The sequence below is a fragment of the Petromyzon marinus genome, chromosome 1 (genome assembly GCF_048934315.1).
Source record: "Petromyzon marinus isolate PM22_M1 ecotype Great Lakes invasive population chromosome 1, UKy_Petmar_22M1.pri1.0, whole genome shotgun sequence".
NCBI lineage: Eukaryota > Metazoa > Chordata > Hyperoartia > Petromyzontiformes > Petromyzontidae > Petromyzon > Petromyzon marinus.
The window spans coordinates 184,740-209,280 of NC_133667.1; the positions used below are offsets into that span (position 1 = coordinate 184,740).

The 24,541-nt window shown below is 48.5% G+C and overlaps 1 protein-coding gene across 1 annotated transcript; it reads left to right on the top strand.

Annotated features, from left to right (window-relative positions):
- Positions 1-336: 336 nt before the first annotated feature.
- Positions 337-23,990, top strand: LOC116941356 (excitatory amino acid transporter 5-like). Its single transcript, XM_032952801.2, has 12 exons — positions 337-483; positions 4,543-4,622; positions 5,335-5,550; positions 5,720-5,762; positions 5,918-6,150; positions 6,645-6,892; positions 10,146-10,245; positions 10,422-10,655; positions 10,787-10,981; positions 11,481-11,615; positions 12,075-12,171; positions 22,345-23,990. Exons 1-12 carry the CDS (start codon positions 337-339, stop codon positions 22,852-22,854), a joined length of 2,238 nt encoding a protein of 745 aa, XP_032808692.1. The 3' UTR covers positions 22,855-23,990.
- The last annotated feature ends 551 nt before the right edge of the window (positions 23,991-24,541 follow it).

The following is a 24,541-nucleotide window of genomic DNA, read 5'->3' on the forward strand; positions in this document are numbered from 1 at the left end:
CACCACCACTCTCACATACACCACTAACCCGTAGGACCATCAGTATCACCGCTACTAACACGTAGGACCATCAGTATCACCACCACTCACAACCAGCTCGGGCAGTATCACCACCACTCTCACATACACCACTAACCCGTAGGACCATCAGTATCACCACCATTCACCACCAGCTCGGGCAGTATCACCACCACTCTCACATACACCACTAACCCGTAGGACCATCAGTATCACCACCACTCACCACCAGCTCGGGCAGTATCACCACCACTCTCACATACACCACTCACCACCAGGTCAGCCGTATCACCACCACACACCGGCAGGCACAGCAGGATGGTGTGCGCAGCGACGAGCAGCACAGCGTGGCTCCGCGTCAAGGCGTCCGTGCTGCAGAACCTGCTGCTCATCCTCTCCGTCATGTCGGTGATCGTGGGCTGCCTCCTGGGCTTCCTGCTGCGAGCCAAGCAGCTCTCCCAGCAGGTGACGAGCTTCCAGCACGCGTGCCACGCGTCCGCGTGTCGGTGTGTGTCTCGGCCTCGCTGTGCGCTGCGTTGCACCACTGAGTAAATAACCTCACATTCAATAAGCCTTCAGAGCCAGGGTGAACATCCGGCTCCAAACGTAATTAATGCATTAAACGAGGTAAAACTGATGGAGAAACAGCACAAATGCAGCATCTGTTAATACTTGGAAATACAAATACAATGAATGAACACTACAGCATCATAACATTGTCTTAGATAACATGAAACCCAAAAATAGATACTGGATGGACCAGGCACCTACATTAGTACTGAATAGCTATACAAGAGAATAAGCTACTGTGTTAAGGGCACATTGTGTGATCACCATGCTGCAGCCTAAATGTACAGCACTACACATAACACTGAACTGTGGATGAGATATGTAGTCATCCTTGCTCTCAAGATTGCAATAAGGTTACATGGGTACGAGTCTGACTCGGCTTATTCAATTACAAGTAACATTCACAATAAGGGAAGTGGCAGGCTTCGTTGTTAACTAGGCTTCATATTTATCATAACAATTTAACAGCATTATAACGGTGATTATAACATTATAATAGCATTCCCAGTATTATAAGAACGTAAACGAACTTACAGACAATGCTTCTTGAAGTCCCACAATGAACAGATACACCTGTCTTCACGGAGACGTTATTTGTGCCTCCATATTATACTCTGTGTAATAGCTGACACCCTGCCGCGTGGCTGAGAGGGAAACTTAACTTCCTGGTCACGTGACCAAATTCAACCTCCGAACAGGAAATTCCTGTGTATACACACACACACCTGCCGTGAGGCAAACACCTGCCGTGAGGCAAAGAACAGTGTGAGTCTGCGTGTGACACCTGTCGACAGGTGTGTCTATGTGTGTGATACTTGTGTAGAGGTGTGTGTGACACCTGTCATCAGGTGTGTGTGTGTGACACCTGTCGACAGGTGTGTCTATGTGTGTGATACCTGTGTAGAGGTGTATGTGACACCTGTCATCAGGTGTGTGTGATACCTGTGTAGAGGTGCGTGTGTGACACCTGTCATCAGGTGTGTGTGTGTGTGATACCTGTCATCAGGTGTGTGTGTGTGTGACACCTGTCATCAGGTGTGTGTGATACCTGTGTAGAGGTGTGTGTGACACCTGTCATCAGGTGTGTGTGTGTGACACCTGTCGACAGGTGTGTCTATGTGTGTGATACCTGTGTAGAGGTGTGTGTGTGACACCTGTCATCAGATGTGTGTGTGACACCTGTCATCAGGTGTGTGTGTGTGTGTGACACCTGTCATCAGGTATGTGTGTGTGTGATACCTGTCAAGAGGTGTGTGTGTGTGACACCTGTCATCAGGTGTGTGTGTGACACCTGTCAAGAGGTGTGTGTGTGTGTGACACCTGTCATCAGGTGTGTGTGACACTTGTCAAGAGGTGTGTGTGTGACACCTGTCATCAGGTGTGTGTGTGTGTGTGACACCTGTCATCAGGTGTGTGTGTGTGTGTGTGACACCTGTCATCAGGTGTGTGTGTGTGTGTGACACCTGTCATCAGGTGTGTGTGATACCTGTGTAGAGGTGCGTGTGTGACACCTGTCATCAGGTGTGTGTGTGTGTGTGTGATACCTGTCATCAGGTGTGTGTGTGTGTGACACCTGTCATCAGGTGTGTGTGATACCTGTGTAGAGGTGTGTGTGTGTGACACCTGTCATCAGGTGTGTGTGTGACACCTGTCATCAGGTATGTGTGTGTGATACCTGTCAAGAGGTGTGTGTGTGACACCTGTTATCAGGTGTGTGTGTGTGATACCTGTCATCAGGTGTGTGTGTGTGTGTGTGACACCTGTCATCAGGTATGTGTGTGACACCTGTCAAGAGGTGTGTGTGTGACACCTGTCAAGAGGTGTGTGTGTGTGACACCTGTCATCAGGTATGTGTGTGTGATACCTGTCATCAGGTATGTGTGTGTGACACCTGTCAACAGGTGTGTGTGTGACACCTGTCAAGAGGTGTGTGTGTGACACCTGTCATCAGGTATGTGTGTGTGATACCTGTCAAGAGGTGTGTGTGTGACACCTGTCAAGAGGTGTGTGTGTGACACCTGTCATCAGGTATGTGTGTGTGATACCTGTCAAGAGGTGTGTGTGTGACACCTGTCAAGAGGTGTGTGTGTGTGTGACACCTGTCAACAGGTGTGTGTGTGACACCTGTCAACAGGTGTGTGTGACACCTGTCAAGAGGTGTGTGTGTGTGTGATACCTGTCATCAGGTATGTGTGTGTGACACCTGTCAACAGGTGTGTGTGTGACACCTGCCAAGAGGTGTGTGTGTGAGACCTGTCAAGAGGTGTGTGTGTTTGACACCTGTCATCAGGTGTGTGTGTGACACGTGTCATCAGGTGTGTGTGTGACACCTGTCATCAGGTGTGTGTGATACCTGTGTAGAGGTGTGTGTGTGTGTGTGACACCTGTCATCAGGTATGTGTGTGTGATACCTGTCAAGAGGTGTGTGTGTGACACCTGTCAAGAGGTGTGTGTGTGTGACACCTGTCAACAGGTGTGTGTGTGACACCTGTCAACAGGTGTGTGTGACACCTGTCAAGAGGTGTGTGTGTGACACCTGTCGACAGGGGTGTGTGATACCTGTATAGAGGTGTGTGTGTGTGTGACACCTGTCATCAGGTGTGTGTGACACCTGTCATCAGGTATGTGTGTGTGATACCTGTCATCAGGTATGTGTGTGTGTGACACCTGTCATCAGGTGTGTGTGTGATACCTGTCAAGAGGTGTGTGTGTGTGTGACACCTGTCATCAGGTGTGTGTGACACCTGTCATCAGGTGTGTGTGTGTGTGTGTGTGACACCTGTCATCAGGTGTGTGTGTGTGACACCTGTCATCAGGTGTGTGTGTGACACCTGTCATCAGGTATGTGTGTGTGTGACACCTGTCATCAGGTGTGTGTGTGTTACACCTGTCATCAGGTGTGTGTGACACCTGTCATCAGGTGTGTGTGTGTGTTACACCTGTCATCAGGTGTGTGTGACACCTGTCATCAGGTATGTGTGTGTGATACCTGTCATCAGGTATGTGTGTGTGTGACACCTGTCATCAGGTGTGTGTGTGATACCTGTCAAAAGGTGTGTGTGTGTGTGTGTGATACCTGGCAAGAGGTGTGTGTGTGTGATACTTGTCATCAGGTGTGTGTGATACCTGGCAAGAGGTGTGTGACACCTGTCATCAGCTGTGTGATACCTGTCAAGAGGTGTGTGTGTGTGTGACACCTGTCAATAATGTTGCCCGCTCGCACGCACGGGGTTTCTACAGGTGCTCCAGTTTACACCCAAATGTATAAACACTCATTGTCTGAAAACGTCTCAATTTATCGGGGACGGCAGAACCTGGGCAGTTGTTAGTGCCGACTCACAGCCTGGCTGCCTTCCCGCGTGTCTGTGGTTCGTCAGCGACTATGAGATTCGAACTGCATCAACGACGACGCGACATTAAACTAAAATTAACAATAAGAGGTGTGTGTGAGGCGTGTGATAGGTGTGTTCACGTCGTGTACAGGTGTCTGCAGATGAGACACACGTGCCTTGGCCTTGTAAGCCAGTCACGCCAAGAATCGTCAACACAACGTCGAGGAAGTCAGAATATTTGACCCCAAATTTATTTTGACTTCCTGGACCTTGTCTTGAAGACACCTGACGCAGTTTCAAGCCAAACGTCGTGAATCAAATCGCTGCTCAATGTAGGCCCTGGGATTTGTTCTCCAACTCATCGGCGCTGATCTGAGCTACAACAACAATCAGTGCATTAACTGCTTGTACACCACGTGACAAGTGAACATGCGTTCGGCTGTGTCGTGTGATGGAAGGCCTACGACACACGTTTGGGCATTAAATGGCTTCACCCAAATATTAATTACAAATCATATCAGCTGCGCAAGGCTCCTCCGTGTTAACATTTGGATTCGTTTGGCCCGATGGTCAGTCTCTGGTGTGCTGTGCTCTGTAAAGCGCCTGGTCGTCTGCCCTGCAGGAGATCCAGTATCTGGCTTTCCCAGGTGAGCTGCTCATGCGCATGCTCAAGATGCTCATCCTACCCCTCGTCACATCCAGGTACGGGACACCTGTGTGTATGCGTGTTGTGATGAGCGGTGGTGCAGTGGTTAGCGAGTTCATATCCTGGGAAGGGTTGACTCTTACCATCACCCCTCCCCCCGGAGTTGATACAATGAGTGCCATTTTTTGGCGAAGATCAAGTGGCTGTCCTATGGATATACTCGCCCCCGTCATAGGAACGTGGAAGTTCCACCATTGGCTCAGGGCCTTAAACAGAAGATGAGCACCAATGCCTCGATGTTGCTCAGTAGAGCAGGAACTCACTTTAACTCTTCGACTCTGAACTTGGCAAAACCGTTTCAGGCGACGGCCCTCTGACAGGGCGGAGAGGCGCACCAAAGCGGTTAGTGCATCACGCTGCGGCCGCGTTGCCTTGGCCTGGAATTCGCGACGTCCCCGGGTCTCCTCCCTCCCACTCGGGGCTCGGAACAAGAGCCCTTTGACCCATAGTCCCTGAGCCGTGGGATTAAGTGCAGTGTAAATCTACGCGGAGATGCAGGTGGCGGAGTTCTATGACGATCGCAAATGGCATGATGCCAGGTGGTACACCTGAATACGACTCACGGGACAGAGCAGAGAGAGCACGCGTCGTCCGCCCCACCCCACTCGGTCCACAGACCCCTGCGCTGCTGTCGCCAACTCTCCGTTTGATGTTTTGTTTTTACGTTAAAACGAAACTCTGTCATTTAAAACCGTGCTGTGCCTGCAGCCTCATCTCTGGCCTGGCCGCCCTGGACAGCAAGACGTGCGCCCGCCTGGGCCTGGTGACGGTCTCCTACTACCTGAGCACCACGCTGCTCGCCGTGCTCATCGGCATCGTGCTGGCGTGCGCCGTGCACCCGGGCAGCGCGGCGCAGCGCGACGGCCGCGACCAAGGAGGCCGCAGCCTGCCAAGCTCGGCGGACGCCCTGCTCGACCTCATACGGTGGCCACGGGGCCTGTGACGGCCACGACACACCGACCCTCCACGCTCTACACTTGTTCCGCCGAGACATTGTACTCTGACATTATGACCGCCGGTTCACTTGTTGGCGTTGTTGGTGCTGTTGCTGCTGTTGAGCGACCTTTCCGATGTCACCGCACTCTCGTTGCAGAAACATGTTTCCGGCCAACCTCGTGGAGGCAACGTTCCAGCAGGTGAGACCCACACAGATCTCTGCACACAGATCTCTCCACGGAGATGGAGCCACGAAATCAGCCCGTGTGGTGGCGGCTTTGGAAAGCCTTCATCCAGCAGTGGATAGACCACGGCCGATGACGATGATGAGGGCGACGATTATTTGTTTTCTCAGTACCGCACCAACATGGTTTCCGTGGTGAAGCCGCGAAACGAGACTCCGCACCTCGTGTCACCCGTCACGTCAACAGGCACCACCCTGCCTCCCAACATCACTAGTGGTGGAGGTGCTGGTAGAGGTGGTGGTCGTAGCAAATGGCCTCCAACCAAGCGACCAGCCCCCTCACAGCACCAGCAACACCAGCAGCAGCGAAAGGATAGCCAGCAGCAGCACCCGGCCAGACACGGGTGAGTAAATTCAACTGTGTGAGCGTGGTTCTCCCCTAGGTCGACGCATTCTCAAATGAGTAGCTGGTGCAGTGTAAACATCTCCACTATGGAGACAAAGGCGGCCGGTTGTGGTGCTGGCCACCCACCCCCTCATGTGCCGTTTCGGCTTTCATAGGTGCTCGCACACAGCACTTGCCCTCAGAGTCTGTTGAAGGCAATACGGGGGATCTTTATCTTTGTGTGCCTGTGTGTAGTTCTCTGGTTGCCTCCCACAGCTAAAAAAACAAAGCCACACAACGTTACCGCCGTTGACCAAACTTCCCAACGCGGAGAAGTTCCTCGATTGGGATGAGAGACGTAAAGAGCATTGCCCCATTGCCACGCTTGGAAGGACCCTCCTGAAAAGGAGTTGAGACTTTTGTCGTTAATCAAGCATCGTAGAGGAATAATTATAATAGCAATAACACACTCCAGCCACTCGAAGCCATTGGTTCTCTTTACTCTTCATCCAGAGCGGGCGATGAGGTGGAGACGACGATTGAAGGCCGACCGCACTTCGTGTTTCACGTCGTGGCGGATGATGACGACGATGGTGACGGGGATGGTGACGACGGCGGTAGCGGTCGTGGTGGCGGCGTTGCCACGGAAAGGGTGCTGGTGGAGATGGTTACGCTGCCGCCCCGCGTGTCTTACCGGAGCGTCCCGGGCACCAGCGGGGGAATGAACGTCTTGGGAATCGTCATCTTTTCAGCTACCATGGGTGCGACCGCCAGCGGCTTCCATTCCGACGTAGACAATGGAACCACCGTGACGGTGTAACCTCGTGACGGTGTTACCTCGTGTAACCTCGTGACGGTGTAACCTCGTGACGGTGTTACCTCGTGTTACCTCGTGACGGTGTTACCTCGTGTTACCTCGTGACGGTGTTACCTCGTGACGGTGTTACCTCGTGTAACCTCGTGACGGTGTTACCTCGTGTTACCTCGTGACGGTGTTACCTCGTGTTACCTCGTGACGGTGTAACCTCGTGACGGTGTAACCTCGTGACGGTGTTACCTCGTGACGGTGTAACCTCGTGACGGTGTTACCTCGTGTTACCTCGTGACGGTGTAACCTCGTGACGGTGTAACCTCGTGACGGTGTTACCTCGTGACGGTGTTACCTCGTGACGGTGTTACCTCGTGTTACCTCGTGACGGTGTAACCTCGTGACGGTGTAACCTCGTGACGGTGTTACCTCGTGTTACCTCGTGACGGTGTTACCTCGTGACGGTGTTACCTCGTGTTACCTCGTGACGGTGTAACCTCGTGACGGTGTAACCTCGTGACGGTGTTACCTCGTGACGGTGTTACCTCGTGTTACCTCGTGACGGTGTTACCTCGTGACGGTGTTACCTCGTGAAGGTGTTATCTCGTGACGGTGTTACCTGGTAAAAGACAGTGTTATCTCGTGATGGTGTTACCTGGTAAAAGACAGTGTTATCTCGTGACTGTGTTACCTGGTAAAAGACAGTGTTATCTCGTGATGGTGTTACCTGGTAAAAGACAGTGTTATCTCGTGATGGTGTTACCTGGTAAAAGACAGTGTTATCTCCTGACGGTGTTACCTGGTGAAAGACAGTGTTATCTCGTGATGGTGTTACCTGGTAAAAGACAGTGTTATCTCGTGATGGTGTTACCTGGTAAAAGACAGTGTTATCTCGTGACGGTGTTACCTGGTAAAAGACAGTGTTATCTCGTGATGGTGTTACCTGGTAAAAGACAGTGTTATCTCGTGACGGTGTTACCTGGTAAAAGACAGTGTTACCTCGTGATGGTGTTACCTGGTAAAAGACAGTGCTATCTCGTGATGGTGTTACCTGGTAAAAGACAGTGTTATCTCGTGACGGTGTTACCTGGTGAAAGACAGTGTTATCTCGTGATGGTGTTACCTGGTAAAAGACAGTGTTATCTCGTGATGGTGTTACCTGGTAAAAGACAGTGTTACCTCGTGATGGTGTTACCTGGTAAAAGACAGTGTTATCTCGTGATGGTGTTACCTGGTAAAAGACAGTGTTATCTCGTGATGGTGTTACCTGGTAAAAGACAGTGTTATCTCGTGATGGTGTTACCTGGTAAAAGACAGTGTTATCTCGTGATGGTGTTACCTGGTAAAAGACAGTGTTATCTCGTGACGGTGTTACCTGGTGAAAGACAGTGTTATCTCGTGATGGTGTTACCTGGTAAAAGACAGTGTTATCTCGTGACTGTGTTACCTGGTAAAAGACAGTGTTATCTCGTGACGGTGTTACCTGGTGAAAGACAGTGTTATCTCGTGACGGTGTTACCTGGTAAAAGACAGTGTTATCTCGTGACTGTGTTACCTGGTAAAAGACAGTGTTATCTCGTGACGGTGTTACCTGGTAAAAGACAGTGTTATCTCCTGACGGTGTTACCTGGTAAAAGACAGTGTTATCTCCTGACGGTGTTACCTGGTAAAAGACAGTGTTATCTCGTGATGGTGTTACCTGGTAAATGACAGTGTTATCTCGTGACGGTGTTACCTGGTAAAAGACAGTGTTATCTCGTGATGGTGTTACCTGGTAAAAGACAGTGTTATCTCGTGACGGTGTTACCTGGTAAAAGACAGTGTTATCTCGTGACGGTGTTACCTGGTAAAAGACAGTGTTATCTTGTGACAGTGTTACCTGGTAAAAGACAGTGTTATCTCCTGACGGTGTTACCTGGTAAAAGACAGTGTTATCTCGTGATGGTGTTACCTGGTAAAAGACAGTGTTACCTCGTGATGGTGTTACCTGGTAAAAGACAGTGTTACTTCGTGATGGTGTTACCTGGTAAAAGACAGTGTTACCTCGTGATGGTGTTACCTGGTAAAAGACAGTGTTATCTCCTGACGGTGTTACCTGGTAAAAGACAGTGTTATCTCGTGACGGTGTTACCTGGTAAAAGACAGTGTTATCTCGTGACGGTGTTACCTGGTAAAAGACAGTGTTATCTCGTGACGGTGTTACCTGGTAAAAGACAGTGTTATCTCGTGATGGTGTTACCTGGTAAAAGACTGTTACCTCGTGACGGTGTTACCTGGTAAAAGACAGTGTTATCTCGTGACGGTGTTACCTGGTGAAAGACAGTGTTATCTCGTGACGGTGTTACCTGGTAAAAGACAGTGTTATCTCGTGATGGTGTTACCTGGTAAAAGACAGTGTTATCTCGTGACGGTGTTACCTGGTAAAATACAGTGTTATCTCCTGACGGTGTTACCTGGTAAAAGACAGTGTTATCTCGTGACGGTGTTACCTGGTAAAAGACAGTGTTATCTCCTGACGGTGTTACCTGGTAAAAGACAGTGTTATCTCCTGACGGTGTTACCTGGTAAAAGACAGTGTTACCTCGTGATGGTGTTACCTGGTAAAAGACAGTGTTATCTCGTGACGGTGTTACCTGGTAAAAGACAGTGTTATCTCGTGACGGTGTTACCTGGTAAAGACAGTGCTATCTCGTGTTACAATGGCTTTGCGTGGAACTAGGAGCCATGTCCTGTCTGACCTGTAACCGTCTGTGCAGTTCACCAGCGATGGTGCAAGCAAGCCCCACTCTGCCGTCAAGAGTTGAACCAATGCTGCTAATAACATGCACTCCCAGAATGCTGTTTGGTCGATGGGATGTGTAAAGAAAATACTTAATGTGGAGGGATAGATGTGTGAAGGTGGTGAATTATCCACGGATTCGTGTTCTTTATCGATAACAATGCTCCTGGAAAGCTGAAGCGGGCTGAGGCAGGCACAGCATTGGGGAGTAATGCGTTTGAGCAGAAACGCAATCGGAACGACGCGAGTTCACGTTCTGGTTGTGGGGAGGTTGAATCGCCCTTGCCAACGCACAACGTTGGGCCAAGGGTGGCGTGTAGTTGGAACCGGCAGAGCAACGTTGAGCCAATGTTGGTCTGCCGTTTCCAGTTGGCTGGGCAATGCGGGTGATGTGGCTGTGTGCTGGCGCTCGCGGCGTGTGCTCTAGGGGTGATGCTCGGCAAGATGGGACACAACGGCTTGCCGCTCGTCACGTTCTGCCAGTGTCTCAATGAGGCTGTGCTGCGCATTGTATCCGTCACTGTGTGGTGGGTCTCACCACCGGCACACTACCAACACCACCAGTACCACCGATGACACCCATGCACTCCCAATACTACCAATGACACTATTCCTTTACCAAGAGCACCACCACAATCAACCCACTCCCCCTCCCTGCACCACCACAACCTCTCCGACCTCCCGTCCGCCCGTGTCCCCCCAGGTACTTCCCGCTGGGCATCGTGTTCCTGGTGGCCGCCAAAGTCCTGGAGATGGACGACCCATCCCAGCTGGGCCGGCGCCTGGGCCTCTACTCGGCCACGGTGGTGGCGGGGCTGGTGCTGCATGGCCTCATCGTGCTGCCCTGCATCTACTGCGCCGTCACTCGCCGCAACCCCGTGGCCTTCATGCGCGGCATGCTGCAGGCCCTGCTCATTGCGCTCGCCACCTCCTCCAGGTGCCCGCCGGCCTCGCCGCCAATGCCAATAGCCGGATGGCCAGCCCGACGGGGCCGCCACACGAGCCCAACGTCGTTGTCTCCGTCGTATGACCGTTGTTGTTGTCGTTGTCGCTGTTGTTGTGAGGTAGCTCGGCGACGCTGCCCATCACGTTCCGCTGCCTGCTGGAGAACAATCACATCGACCGTCGCATCGCGCGCTTCGTGCTGCCGGTGGGGGCCACCATCAACATGGACGGCACTGCACTGTACGAGGCCGTGGCGGCCATCTTCATCGCCCAGGTCAACGGCTACGACCTGGACCTGGGCCAACTCATCACCATCAGGTGCCTCCTCATCCTCATCCTCCTCGGCCTCCTCATCCTCCTCCCTGCCAAACCCCGCAACCTGGGCCGGGGATGCCATGACCCAGGGCAGAGTGGCGCTTGCCACTTGTTGCATAGGTTCGCGGTTCGAATGTGGTGGCTGCCCTGATTAAGAATGTGGTGGTGCTGCTCTATTTATAAAAAAAAATACTACGACGCACCATCTGATTAGCTCGCGGCAGAACGTTAAGGATGTCGTGATGCCATTCGCAAGAGGAGGCCATAGTGTGCCAGCGTCACGGTCCAAATTTGAAAATTACTCAATTACTATCACGCAGCAGCGGCACTCATCACCCCCTATCACAAAAACTTGGCAGGACCCTCCTGTGAAGAGTTGAATCTTTGTTCACGCTACCTGGATGAGCAAGCGAAAAAAAACAGTAGCCGTGCGTGTGTGTGACCATGAGAGTCTCTACATAATGTTCCGTGCCTCTGCGTGCATCTCCTCGGGACTCGTCAGCATCACGGCTACGGCAGCCAGCATCGGCGCCGCCGGGATTCCACAGTCGGGCCTCGTCACGATGGCCATCGTGCTCACGTCCGTGGGGCTGCCCAGCGAGGACATCTCCCTCATCGTCGCCGTCGACTGGGCGCTGTGGGTACACACGCACGCAAGGCAAAGCTCCCCCTTGTAGCCCACCCGGTCTGTCGGGGCAAGTGCCGGGGGGGTCATGCGGCTGTTGTCACGCCCGGGCGCTCGACGATACCAATGGCCGCCATTAGGTGGTGACATCACTGCGGCGCTTGTGCCAGGCTAGGTGCACTTCAAGGCCAGTGAAGTGTGGAAGGCTACTAGTTGAAAAGAGGCCATGGAACAGACCCAGGTGTCATGGGTTGACCGACATGACTGGCAGACGACAATAACCACACACGCCTACCACACAGAGACAAGCACACACATAGACTAGCGGAGAGATACAGAGACACGCGCTTGTCATCTGTGTTTCCATCTGTCTGTCCATCTAACCTGCACTCTGTCCATCTCTCAGCGTACCCACCTAACCTTGTGTCCGTGCATGTGTCTGTACATGGGGGTTTTTGTCTCTGGCTGCAGGGACCGTTTCCGGACTATGGTGAATGTTCTGGGTGACTCTCTGGGAGCCGGGATCATATCTCACATCTGCCGCAAGGAGTTCCAACAGCTGGACGGGGTGAGCCCATCAGCATCATCATCAGCCGTGGTCTATCTACTGCTGGATGAAGCCCTCCCCCCCAAAGCCATTGCCATCTCTCATGACCGTGACGGTTGGGGTGCCCAGCAGTGGAGCGAGCGGCTCACAGCGATCATAAGGTCGTGAGTTAAGATCACTGGTTTGGGGAAGTGGGGTTGATTCAGCTCATCATCATCCCTCCCTCGGGAGTCCGTAAAATTTGCACCACTGTGGGGAAGTCAACAGTGGATGTGCTATGGAGAGAATTGCACCACCCCCCTTACCCCCGCCAGAGGAATATGGAATTCCCACCACTGGTTCTGCATGGCTTCAAACAAGAGATGAGCACCAATGCCTCAATGGTAATTCGAGCAGAAAGTCATTGACTTTTTACATTCAAAATCGATAATGACTTAATTATCATTATATCTTGACTTAAAGCTTTCGTGACTGCAGGAATGCATATTCTTTGGGTCTTTTGGTAAAGTTACATAGATAGGTTCAAAGAAAATAACAAAAAATAACAAAAAAACTACGACGTTTCGATCGCAACACAAGCCTTCGTGATCAGGAAGAGGGGGTTAGCTTCTAAAGGTAAAATGTTTATAAAGGTTTGAAATGGGTGTAGCCCAAATGTCAGCAGCCAATGTTAATGTAAGTGGGGGCAGCGACCGCGATGGTGGTGGGTTTCCCCACCAATCAAAGGGCTGCCCAGTAAAAATGAGCATGACAATGTAAGATCGTTGAGCGGGCTCCACGGCGGGCACCCTGAGGTGGCTATGTTAATGTGAGAGATTAGCGTGTTAATGGCAGATCGCAAAGCAAAAACCTCGAGCTCGGTGAGCGAGGTGGCTGTGTTAGGGTGAGAAATTTTACCTGTTAATGTAAAATCAGAGAGCCAAAAATAACAACTAAGAGCAGAAGGTGGTAGGATGGAAATATCACAACCTTCCAATGATTTCTCAGTTTATACCCATCTTCTCAATTGAAATTGTGCCTGTGTCTATATATACGGATGGCTTCATGAACTAATCTTTGTTAATAGCCAGTGGGTTTGCAAAGTACCTTCGTCTTAGAGAAATCAATTTCGTGTGAGCCCACTGCATTAAAACAATGATCAGCCACGGCCAAGGTATTGGTCCTACCGTGTTTCAGTTCTGACTTATATTCACAAACACGGTCCGAGACATGTCGCTTAGTTTCCCCAATGAAACTATTGGCACAGACACAGCTTCATTTGTAGATGCCGGAGTATTGTATGTCAGGGATCACATCCTTCACAGATGGGATCAGATCACGATTTTATGTACTATGTTAAATCGAACCTGGATCTTGTGTTTGCTCATGATTTTGGAAATATTTTTAGTGACCCCTGCTATGTATGGTACGATGATGGTTTTGATTGGATCCTCAGATGGTTCTTTCCCAACGGTTGGGGTGATAGGTTTACAGATTGGGTAGTCTCAATATCCATTCATCTTGAGAGCTTGGTGTACGTCTTCCAGTTCACTGGCTAGATGATGATGGTCGGAAATACATCGAGCTCTATGGTGAGGGAAGTCTTCTGGGAAGGATGGTGGTGGGAGTCAGGTTTAGATATGCATCCGTATGGGTGGCTTTCCTGTAGACAGTGTCCCATTGAGCCATCTGGTCTCCTTTCGATTAAAACATCCAAGAATGGTAGCTTGCCATCCTTTTTCACCTCTATGGTGAATTTGATGGCTGGGTGTATGGAGTTGATGTGGTTGAGGAATTGGATCAGAGCTGGTCGGCAATGTGGCCAGATGATGAGCGTGTCATCTACGTACCTCTTCCAGAAGGATAGACATAGAGTGGATGCCTGGATAGCATCTGTCTCAAAATTTTCCATGAAAACATTGGCTACAACTGGAGATAAGGGAGAACCCTTTGGGGTACCTTCAACTTGCTTGTAGAATGTTCCATTCCAGGTGAAGTAAGTATTGGTGAGGCAGTTTTTCACTATGGCCGGTACATAAGCATTCAGTCCTTGTTGGACCAAACCTTGAATGATTGCAATGGTGTCAGGCACAGGAACTTTGGTAAACATAGAGACTACGTCGAAACTAACGAGCAAATCTAGTGAGATGTCCTTAATTAATGATACCAAGTGAGCTGAGTTGAGTACAGCTGAGGTAGTCTTACCAGTAAATGGTTGTAAGGTCTCAGACAGGAATCGGGCCAGTTTGTAGGTGGGTGAGTCAATGGTGGAGACGATAGGACGAAGGGGTGTACCCTCTTTATGGATTTCTGATAAGCCATACAATCTGGGTGGTCTAGCAGTAGAGGGTTTTAAGGAAAACAGCTTGGTTGGTTCGATTAAAGATGTCAAATTGGTGATCTTGTTGGTTTTCGTAATGAGATTGTTGGTGGGATCTCTTTAAATTTTTGTATAGCTCCTATCATTAAGTAGGTCCTGAATTTTATTATTGTATGTGTTTTTGTCCATGATGACTGTGGCATTGCCCTTGTCGGCTGAGAGGATGACTATGTTATATCTCTTTTTTAATTGAGAAAGCACAAAGCGCTCACCCTTACTGATGTTGCTACTACAGTGAGGGAAACAAGTAATTGATTCCCTGCTGATTTTGTACGTTTGCCCACTGACAAAGAAATGATCAGTCTATAATTTTAATGGTAGGTTTATTTGAACAGTGAGAGACAGAATAACAACAAAAAATCCAGAAAAATGCATGTCAAAAATGTTATAAATTGATTTGCATTTTAATGAGGGAAATAAGTATTTGACCCCCTCTCAATCAGAAAGATTTCTGGCTCCCAGGTGTCTTTTATACAGGTAACGAGCTGAGATTAGGAGCACTCCCTTTAAGAGTGTGCTCCTAATCTCAGCTCGTTACCTGTATAAATGACGCCTGTCCACAGAAGCAATCAATCAGATTCCAAACTCTCCACCATGGCCAAGACCAAAGAGCTCTCCAAGGATGTCAGGGACAAGAGTGTAGACCTACACAAGGCTGAAATGGGCTACAAGACCATTGCCAAGTAGCTTGGTGAGAAGGTGACAACAGTTGGTGCGATTATTCGCAAATGGAAGAAACACAAAAGAACTGTCAATCTCCCTCGGCCTGGGGCTCCATGCAAGATCTCACCTCGTGGAGTTGCAATGATCATGAGAACGATGAGGAATCATCCCAGAACTACACGGGAGGATCTTGTCAATGATCTCTCTGGGACCATAGTCACCAAGAAAAACATTGGTAACACACTTCGCCGTGAAGGACTGAAATCCTGCAGCGCCCGCAAGGTCCCCCTGCTCAAGAAAGCACATATATCTTCTTGGTTCTTTCGGTAAAGGCACGTAGAATGGAAATAAAATAATAATAAACATACTAAAATGAAATTCTCACGACGTTTCGGCCACAACACAAGTAGCCTTCTTCAGGTGAAGAAACAGGTCTGTCCAGAAGACAGCACCTGAGTGAACACTGCCGAGCATGGACCACGTCTTTCAAGCTGTGTGGGCGGAATTAACATATGAATTAGCATGTCACCCAGCCCCACCTCCGGAGCAGAGGAGGGTGGTGGCTGGGCACACAGAAAAATACCAAAGCAGAGCAGCTAAGGTGCGCTGCTCTGTCCTGTGTTGCATTATAACTATGCTATAAACTGGACTACTATACAATACAATATTATACCTTCCAATCTAAACTACATGGTATAATATCATATCCATAGACAAATTCCACCTTTGAATTATACAATGTGTTACTTTACACTACCCTATACTTTAAACTATAAAATATTAGACTTGTAACATTACACTGTGTCTTATTCTATGAACCCAACTATATACCACACTGCTGTACATTACTATGCAATTACGATACTATATATTACCTTATGAATTATGTTAAACATTACCATGTTATACTATTTATTATTATACCACATGCTATAAACCATACCATTACCCGTGGTGTGAGAGGTATTAAGGGGCAGTGCCAGCGAATGGACTGCAGTCTGAAGGTCACCGTAAAATACAATCAATTAAGAACCGAAATGGTTTATAACATCTTTCCAATGGTTACTAAGCCAGAATCCATCTTCTCGGTTGAAATTGTCTCTGTGTTTGTATATGTGAATGGCCTTATGAACGAATCTCTCATGGTAGCCGAATGGCTTGCAGAGAACCTCCGTCTTGGAGAAGAAAATTCTCAAAGACGGAGGTTCTCTGCAAGCCATCTGGCTACCATGAGAGATTCATTCATGAGGCCATCAATGTCTACATCGGATTGGGAACATGTAGACAATATGACTGCCTCTTCAGCTGCCACTATGTCGACCAAATGTAAGAACAATTTGATTTCCAAATTCAACTGCCTTTCCAACAAGAAATCGGACCCACACACCGAAAAGCTAGACGTTAACAAAGTCGTAATTAATCGCAGTTTTATTTCTGATGATCTGAAAGCCGTTTTAGCTAAAGGGCTAAACTTTGCAGTCACACCGAGACACATACCGGTTAATGATATCATTGCCCATGTCGACGTTGCTCTCAAGGGCCTGGGTCACATCGCTGCAGACGTAGCAAGATCTGAAATTGCTGCAACCCTCAAAAACGCTAAGATGCCACCTAGCAACATCAGCAAAGATGAGCGCTTTGTATTATCTCAATTAAAAAAGAGAGATGACATTGTCGTCCTCTCAGCCGACAAGGGCAATGCCACTGTAATCATGGACAAAATAGAATATAACAACAAAATTCAGGAACTACTCAACGATGGCAGCTATACAAAAATAAGAAGAGACCCCACCAACAGCCTGGTTACTAAAACCAACAAAATCATTTCTTTTCTAGATTTAAAGCTTTCGTGACTGCAAGGATCCATACTCTTTGGTTTTATTCGGTAAAGTCACATAGGTAAAAAATAAAACAACAAAAATCACGACGTTTTGGCCACAACACAAGCGGCCTTCATCAGGTGAAGGGACCAGGCTGTCTCGAGGACAGCGCTGGAGTGAAACACAGCCACGCTCAGACCGCGACCTTTAAGCTGTGTGTGAGGAAACAGGGTGCCTTGACAAAGGAATTAGCATAAAAATTAGCATTTGATTGGCCGACTTAGCATGATGAACGGTGTAGAGGTGGTGTACATGCGGGTGAACATTCCGGTTAGCGCGGGGGGGAGGGGGAGTTTACCTATTGATGGTGTGAAAAGGGAATTTTTAAAAGCTGCAAAAGTTTGGCTACCACTACTTGAAAAATATACTGTACCATTGAATATTAGTTTAATGTTTGGTTCGATTTAGAACATCTTTCCAATGGTTGCTTAATTTGAAACCATCTTCTCGGTTGAAATTGTGTTTGTGTTTGTAGATCTGAATTGCCTCGTGAACAAATCTCTGATAAAAACCCGTGGGTTTGCAAAGAACCTTGGTATCGAACCAAACATTAAACTAATTTTCAATGGTACAGTATATTTTTCAAGTAGTGGTACCCCAAACTTTCGCAGCTCTTAAAAATTCCCTTTTCACACCATCTATAGGTAAACTTCCCCTCCCCCCCGTGCCAACCGGCATGTTCACCCACATGTACACCACCTCTACACCGTTCATCATGCTAAGTCGGCCAATCAAATGCTAATTTTTATGCTAATTCCTTTGTCAAGGCACCCTGTTTCCTCGCACACAGCTTAAAGGTCGCGGTCTGAGCGTGGCTGTGTTTCACTCCAGCGCTGCCCTCGAGACAGCCTGGTCCCTTCACCTGATGAAGGCCGCTTGTGTTGTGGCCAAAACGTCGTGATTTTTGTTGTTTTATTTTTTACCTACGTGACTTTACCGAATAGAACCAAAGAAAACCATTTCTGATTCAACAGCATTAATTGATCAAACCAAACAGTTCTCGTTGAAACCTTCTGCGGCCAGACCACCAAGATTATATGGCCTTCCAAAGATACATAAAGAAGATACACCCCTTCGTCCCATCGTCTCCCTTCGTCCCATCGTCTCACTGGAAAAACCACCTCTGCGGTACTAAACTCTACTCACCTGGTATCGACAATCAAGGGTATTTCCCTGTCCCCAGACGACCTGCTTGTCTGTTTTGATGTGGTTTGCTTATTCACTAAAGTTTCGGTACCTGACACCATCGCAATCATTGAAGACTTCGTTCATCAAGGACTGCATACTGATGTACCCCCCCTGGTGAGACATTGCTTAACCAACACATACTTCACCTGGAATGGAACTTTCTACAAACAGACTGAGGGCACCCCAATGGGCTCCCCCCTATCTCCGGTTGTAGCCAACGTGTTCATGGAAAAATTTGAAACTGATGCCATCCAGACTGCCACTCTACGCCTAACCTTATGGAAGAGGTACGTGGATGACACTTTTGTCATCTGGCCACATGACCGGCATGCTCTAGACCAATTCCTCGACCACATAAATTCCATACACCCAGCCATCAAATTTACCATGGAGGTCGAAAAAGATGGCAAGTTACCCTTTTTGGATGTCTTAATTAAAAGGAGACCTGATGGTTCAATGAGCCACTCTGTCTACAGGAAAGCTACCCATACAGATGCTTACTTAAAACCGGATTCCCACCACCATCCATCCCAGAAGAACTCCCTCATCAAGATTCTATACCATAGAGCCCAATGCATTTCCGACCAGGAACACATTGCCAGTGAACTCAAGCACGTACACCAAGATCTCAAAGCTAATGGTTACTCCGACTTCACAATCCGCAAAACCATCACTCCAGTCATGAAGAAGGATCCCCTTGAGGAGCCATTCAAAACCATCACCTTACCCTACATTGTGGGGGTCACAAAAAAGATCTCCAAAATCCTGAATAAACAAAAAATCCAGGTCCGATTCAACACAGTACATAAAATCCGTGATCTGGTTCCGTCTGTAAAAGATGTGGTTCCCGACATTACAGTACCCGGGCGTTTACAAACTAAGTTGCCTCTGTGGTAACAGCTACATTGGAGAAACCAAACGACATATCTCGGACCGCATCCGTGAAAATGAAGCAGACTTGAAACATGGTAGGACGAACTCCTCAGCCGTGGCAGATCACTGTTATAAATCAGTGGGCTCACATGACATAGACTTCTCCAAGACGGAGGTTCTCTGCAAGCCATCCAACTACCATGAGAGAATCGTTCATGAGGCCATCCACATATACAATCACAGAGACAATTTCAACCGAGAAGATGGATTCTGGCTTAGTAACCATTGGAAAGATGTTATAAACCATTTCAGTTCTTAATTGATTGTATTTTACGGTGACGTTCAGACCGCAGTCCATTCGCTGGCACTGCCCCTTAATACCTCTCACACCACGGGTAATGGTATGGTTTATAGCATGTGGTATAATAATAAATAGTATAACATTGTAATGTTTAACATAATTCATAAGGCAATATATAGTATCGTAATTGCATAGTAATATACAGCAGTGTGGTATATAGTTGGGTTAATAGAATAAGACAGAGTGTAATGTTACAAGTCTAATATTTTATAGTCTAAAGTATACAGTAGTGTAAAGTAACGCATTGGATAATTCAAAGGTGGAATTTGTCTATGGATATGATATTATACCATGTAGTTTAGAATGGAAGGTATAATATTGTATTGTATAGTAGTCCAGTTTATAGCATAGTTATAATGCAACACATGACAGAGCATCGCACCTTAGCTGCTCTGCTTTGGTATTTTTCTGTGTGCCCAGCCGCCCCCTTCCTCTGCTCCGGAGGTGGGGCTGGGTAACATGCTAATGCATATGTTAACTCCGCCCACACAGCTTAAAAGACGCGGTCCATGCTCGGCAGTGTTCACTCAAGCGCTGTCTTCTGGACAGATCTGTTTCTTCACCTGAAGAAGGCTACTTGTATTGTGGCCGAAACGTCGTGATAATTTAATTTTATTACGTTTTATTTTTATTATTTTATTTCCATTTTACGTGACTTTACTAAAAGAACCAAGAAGATGAATCCCAGCAGTCACGAAAGCTTTAAATCGAAATTTAAAGCACATATACATGCCCGTCTGAAGTTTGCCAATGAACATCTGAATGATTCAGAGGACAACTGGGTGAAAGTGTTGTGGTCAGATGAGACCAAAATGGAGCTCTTTGGCATCAACTCAACTCGCCGTGTTTGGAGGAGGAGGAATGCTGCCTATGACCCCAAGAACACCATCCCCACCGTCAAACATGGAGGTGGAAACATATGCTTTGGGGTTTTTTTTCTGCTAAGGCGACAGGATAACTTCACCACATCAAAGGGACGATGGACGGGGCCATGTACCGTTAAATCTTGGGTGAGAACCTCCTTCCCTCAGCCAGGGCATTGAAAATGGGTCGTGGATGGGTATTCCAGCATGACAATGATCCAAAACACACGGCCAAGGCAACAAAGGAGTGGCTCAAGAAGAAGCACATTAAGGTCCTGGAGTGGTCTAGCCAGTCTCCAGACCTTAATCCCATAGAAAATGTGGAGGGAGCTGAAGGTTCGAGTTGCCAAACGTCAGCCTCGAAACCTTAATGACTTGGAGAAGATCTGCAAAGAGGAGTGGGACAAAATCCCTCCTGAGGTGTGCAAACCTGGTGGCCAACTACAAGAAACGTCTGACCTCTGTGATTGCCAACAAGGGTTTTGCCACCAAGTACTAAGTCATGTTTTGCTGAGGGGTCAAATACTTATTTCCCTAATTAAAATGCAAATCAATTTATAACATTTTTGACATGCGTTTTTCTGCATTTTTTTGTTATTCTGTCTCTCACTGTTCAAATAAACCTACCATTAAAATTATAGACTGATCATTTCTTTGTCAGTGGGCAAACGTACAAAATCAGCAGGGGATCAAATACTTTTTTCCCTCACTGTAGGTGCCTTAGTGTTTTTGAGGATTGCAGCGATTTCAGTTCTTGCCACGTCTGCAGTAATGTGTCCTAAACCCTTAAGGGCTACATCAACCTGGGCAATGATATTATCAACTGGGATGTGTTTAGGGGTGACTGCGAAATTCAACCCTTTAGCTATAACCGATTTTAGGCTGTCAGAAATTAGACTGTTACTCTGATTGATAACAAACTTGTCAACGTCAAACTTTTTAACGTGTGGATCTGGCTTCTTGGGAATCAGGTTATCTTTGCATTTAGCTGACTGAAGAGGCTGTCATGTTATCTACATGTTCCCAATCAGATGTAGACATTTTTTCTGTCAATGTTAATTGTGATTTCAGGAGAGTCTTGTCTAAATTATCTAGTTCAAATCGGAGCAATCTTATTCTCTCTGAGATCAGGGCTAAGCCGGCCCTGAACAAGATCTGTTTAGTATTGTGAGAAGTGACAGCAGCAGATGTCAATGTAAAGGCGATCGGTATTACCTTAGTGTCGCGGCATCTCTTCAGGAATGTGAGCGACTTGATCCCGATGAGCCTTCTTGTCTCGAAGTTTGTTGAAATATCTAATAGTTGTGTGGAAACCCTCCCCATAGAGGCGGTTAAATCTTGACTTAAAGCTTTCGTGACTCCAGGAATTCATATTCTTAGGGTTTTCCGGTAAAGTCACGTAGATAGATTTTACATTAACAGGTAAAATTTCTCACCCTAACACAGCCACCTCTCTCACCGAGCTCGAGGTTTTTGCTTTCCGATGTTCCATTAACATGCTAATCTCTCACTTTAACATAGCCACCTCAGGGCGCCCGCCGTGGAGGCTGCTCAATGATCTTACATTATCATGCTAATTTTTACTGGGCAACCCTTTGATTGGTGGGAAAACCCACCACCATCGCGGTCGCTGCCCACCACTTACATTAACATTGGCTGCTGACATTTGGGTTATGCCCATTTCAAACCTTTATAAACAGTTTACCTTTAGAAGCTAACTCCCTCTTCCTGATGACGAGCGTTTGTGTTGTGATCGAAACGTCATAGTTTTTTGTTATTTTCTTTGAACCTATCTACGTGACTTTACCGAAAGACCCAAAGAATATCATTATTATATTATTATAATAAAGCAAAGGTAAGGTCGCTACTCGCAAGGCGTGGGAGAGACGTGATCGGTGAACCCGTCCCGTCGGACACATCGGACCAGCACGTGTAGTCTCATACACTTTGCATATATATCTCTCTCTCTTTCTATATCGCTATACAATCATTATGACAACTCCGCAGGGACAGAGGATCGTGGAGTTGAAGAGCATGAGGCTGCCCCACGTCGCGATGCAGCGCAATGGCGCGGTGACCCCGGGGGTCAAACTGCCCCGCCGAGCGGCCACCTATCCCCGTCATGGCCGCCGTAGCGGCGGCGACGGTGGCAGCGGCGACGGTGACAGCGGTGGTGGTGTGTGCACTGGGACGTGGCTGCCGGCGAGCCCCCGCGATCCCCGGTCACGCTCATGCCGCGCGGCCACGCTGCGCCGCGAGTACTGGAGGTCGCGCTGCGGCATGGGGACTCACAGCACCAGCACCGCCGGCATCTCACGGGCAGCGGGGGCAGCTGGGGTAGCGGGGGGAGGCAGAGGAGGGGGGGAGGCTGCGGACGAGTGCGAGGAACGGACGACGAGAGGTGGCGAGCGAGCGGACGCGTGCGTCGTCATCGACATGAACGGTGATGATGGCGATGATGCCGTCGTCGTGGTAATCGACTCGTCAGAAGACACCGACTCGGAGTCCATCCTGTGAACTCTGAACTCCCCATGGGGCGGGGGTGGGGGGTACGTTTAGGAGATCGCTTGTGTAGATCGGGTTAGACATCGGGCTTAGGGTGAGTGTCTGGCTGGCTAGTGTCTGGCTGGCTAGTGTCTGGCTGGCTATTGTCTGGCTGGCTAGTGTGACCAGGGCTAGTGTCTGGCTAGTGGGATACTTATCTGATTTTTCAGATGTTGTGGGGAATATAAGTAACCCAATAGCTCAGTAGAAAATTTGCCTCCTTAACATATCTTTCCCTCCACATAAACATTAAAAGTAGTTTTTACAAATCCCATCAGCCACGCTGCCTTCCGGGAGTCGATCATTTCAGTAGCATTGATTCAGTACGAAATAACGTTCAGACAGGTTTGAACACTGCGTGTCTCATCAGCACATTCAGGGTTGTTTGAACCAGTGCTGGTGAACTGCCAGATGTTTGTAGGCAAGGACCCTGTCTGTTAATAACCATTCACAGCCATGCCTGTGTTGAACCACAAGACTTTTCAATCTACCAATGTTGTTCCATGTGACGATGAATTCAAATTAAGGTTTTTTTTTACCTCATAACAAAAAACTTTCAAAAACCAAACAAAAAAAACATGAAGTGCTTTTTGTAAAACGTACAAATATTCTACTGTGCTGTTCTCGCTGTGTCTCTCTGTGTGTGTCTTTGTGTATATACATGTGTGTGTGGGGAGTAGTCGTGCATCGGTTAACGCACTGCGCTACGAACCCGTCCACCCAAGTTCGATTACCACTCACGGTCAACATCAGTGACGAATATCCGAACCGGTCCTGAGCCTCCCCTGGGTCGACTCAGCCTTAAATGAGTACCTGCTGGGGTTTGTAAACCTCAGTACAGGGGAGACAATGGTGGTCAGGCTGGGCGCGGTTCCACCCACAACATTTCCTCGTAGGTGCCGCGCCGTGACGGCCTTCGTAGGCACTCGCTTAAAGATCCTGCCTCAACAGTCTGTGTGGGCTACACGGGGGACCTTTGTCTTTGTGCCTGCCTTGACACGCACGGCATTCACTGTAATGGTCAGTCACCGCGTCACTCCCACTGTGTTCATGCGGCCGTCACAGAGATTGATGTACGGACGTCTCCATTAAACGTGTTTCTTACTTTAGCAGTCCCGCTGTGTGATTCATTCCCCTGGCACTGGAGAGGCCACGGGGCCCAAAGGTCCACTCAGCGGAGAGGCCGCGGGGCCCACGGGTCCACTCACCAGATAGGCCAAGGGGCCCTGGTGGCCACTCACCGAGGGCTGAAAGGCGGCGGTGCAGCAACTCATGGTAGGAATTGTTCAACAGTGACCGCTCAACAGGTCACAGATTGTAGAACCGGTTCCAGGGGAACGTCAGTGACGAATGCACCGCTGGGGTAAATCCTATATGCAAGGTGAGTGCGAGGCACAGGCGTAGCACTGCAACTGCTCGCTCGAAGCCCTGCTGGCGGAAGGGGTCTCTTCTCGAAGGAGCTCGAGTGGTATTTTTGCCCACATTTCCACGATTGCCAGACAAGTTGGAAGTGTCGGGAATACCCACATTTAACCCCACCACACACGACTGGAGAACCCATACAGTGGCAGCTGGGGATTTGCTCTGCTGCTTCAACTGCCGCTCCGGGAAATCAAATCGAACTGGTGACATCTGGATCAAAAATCTAGTAACCATTGCC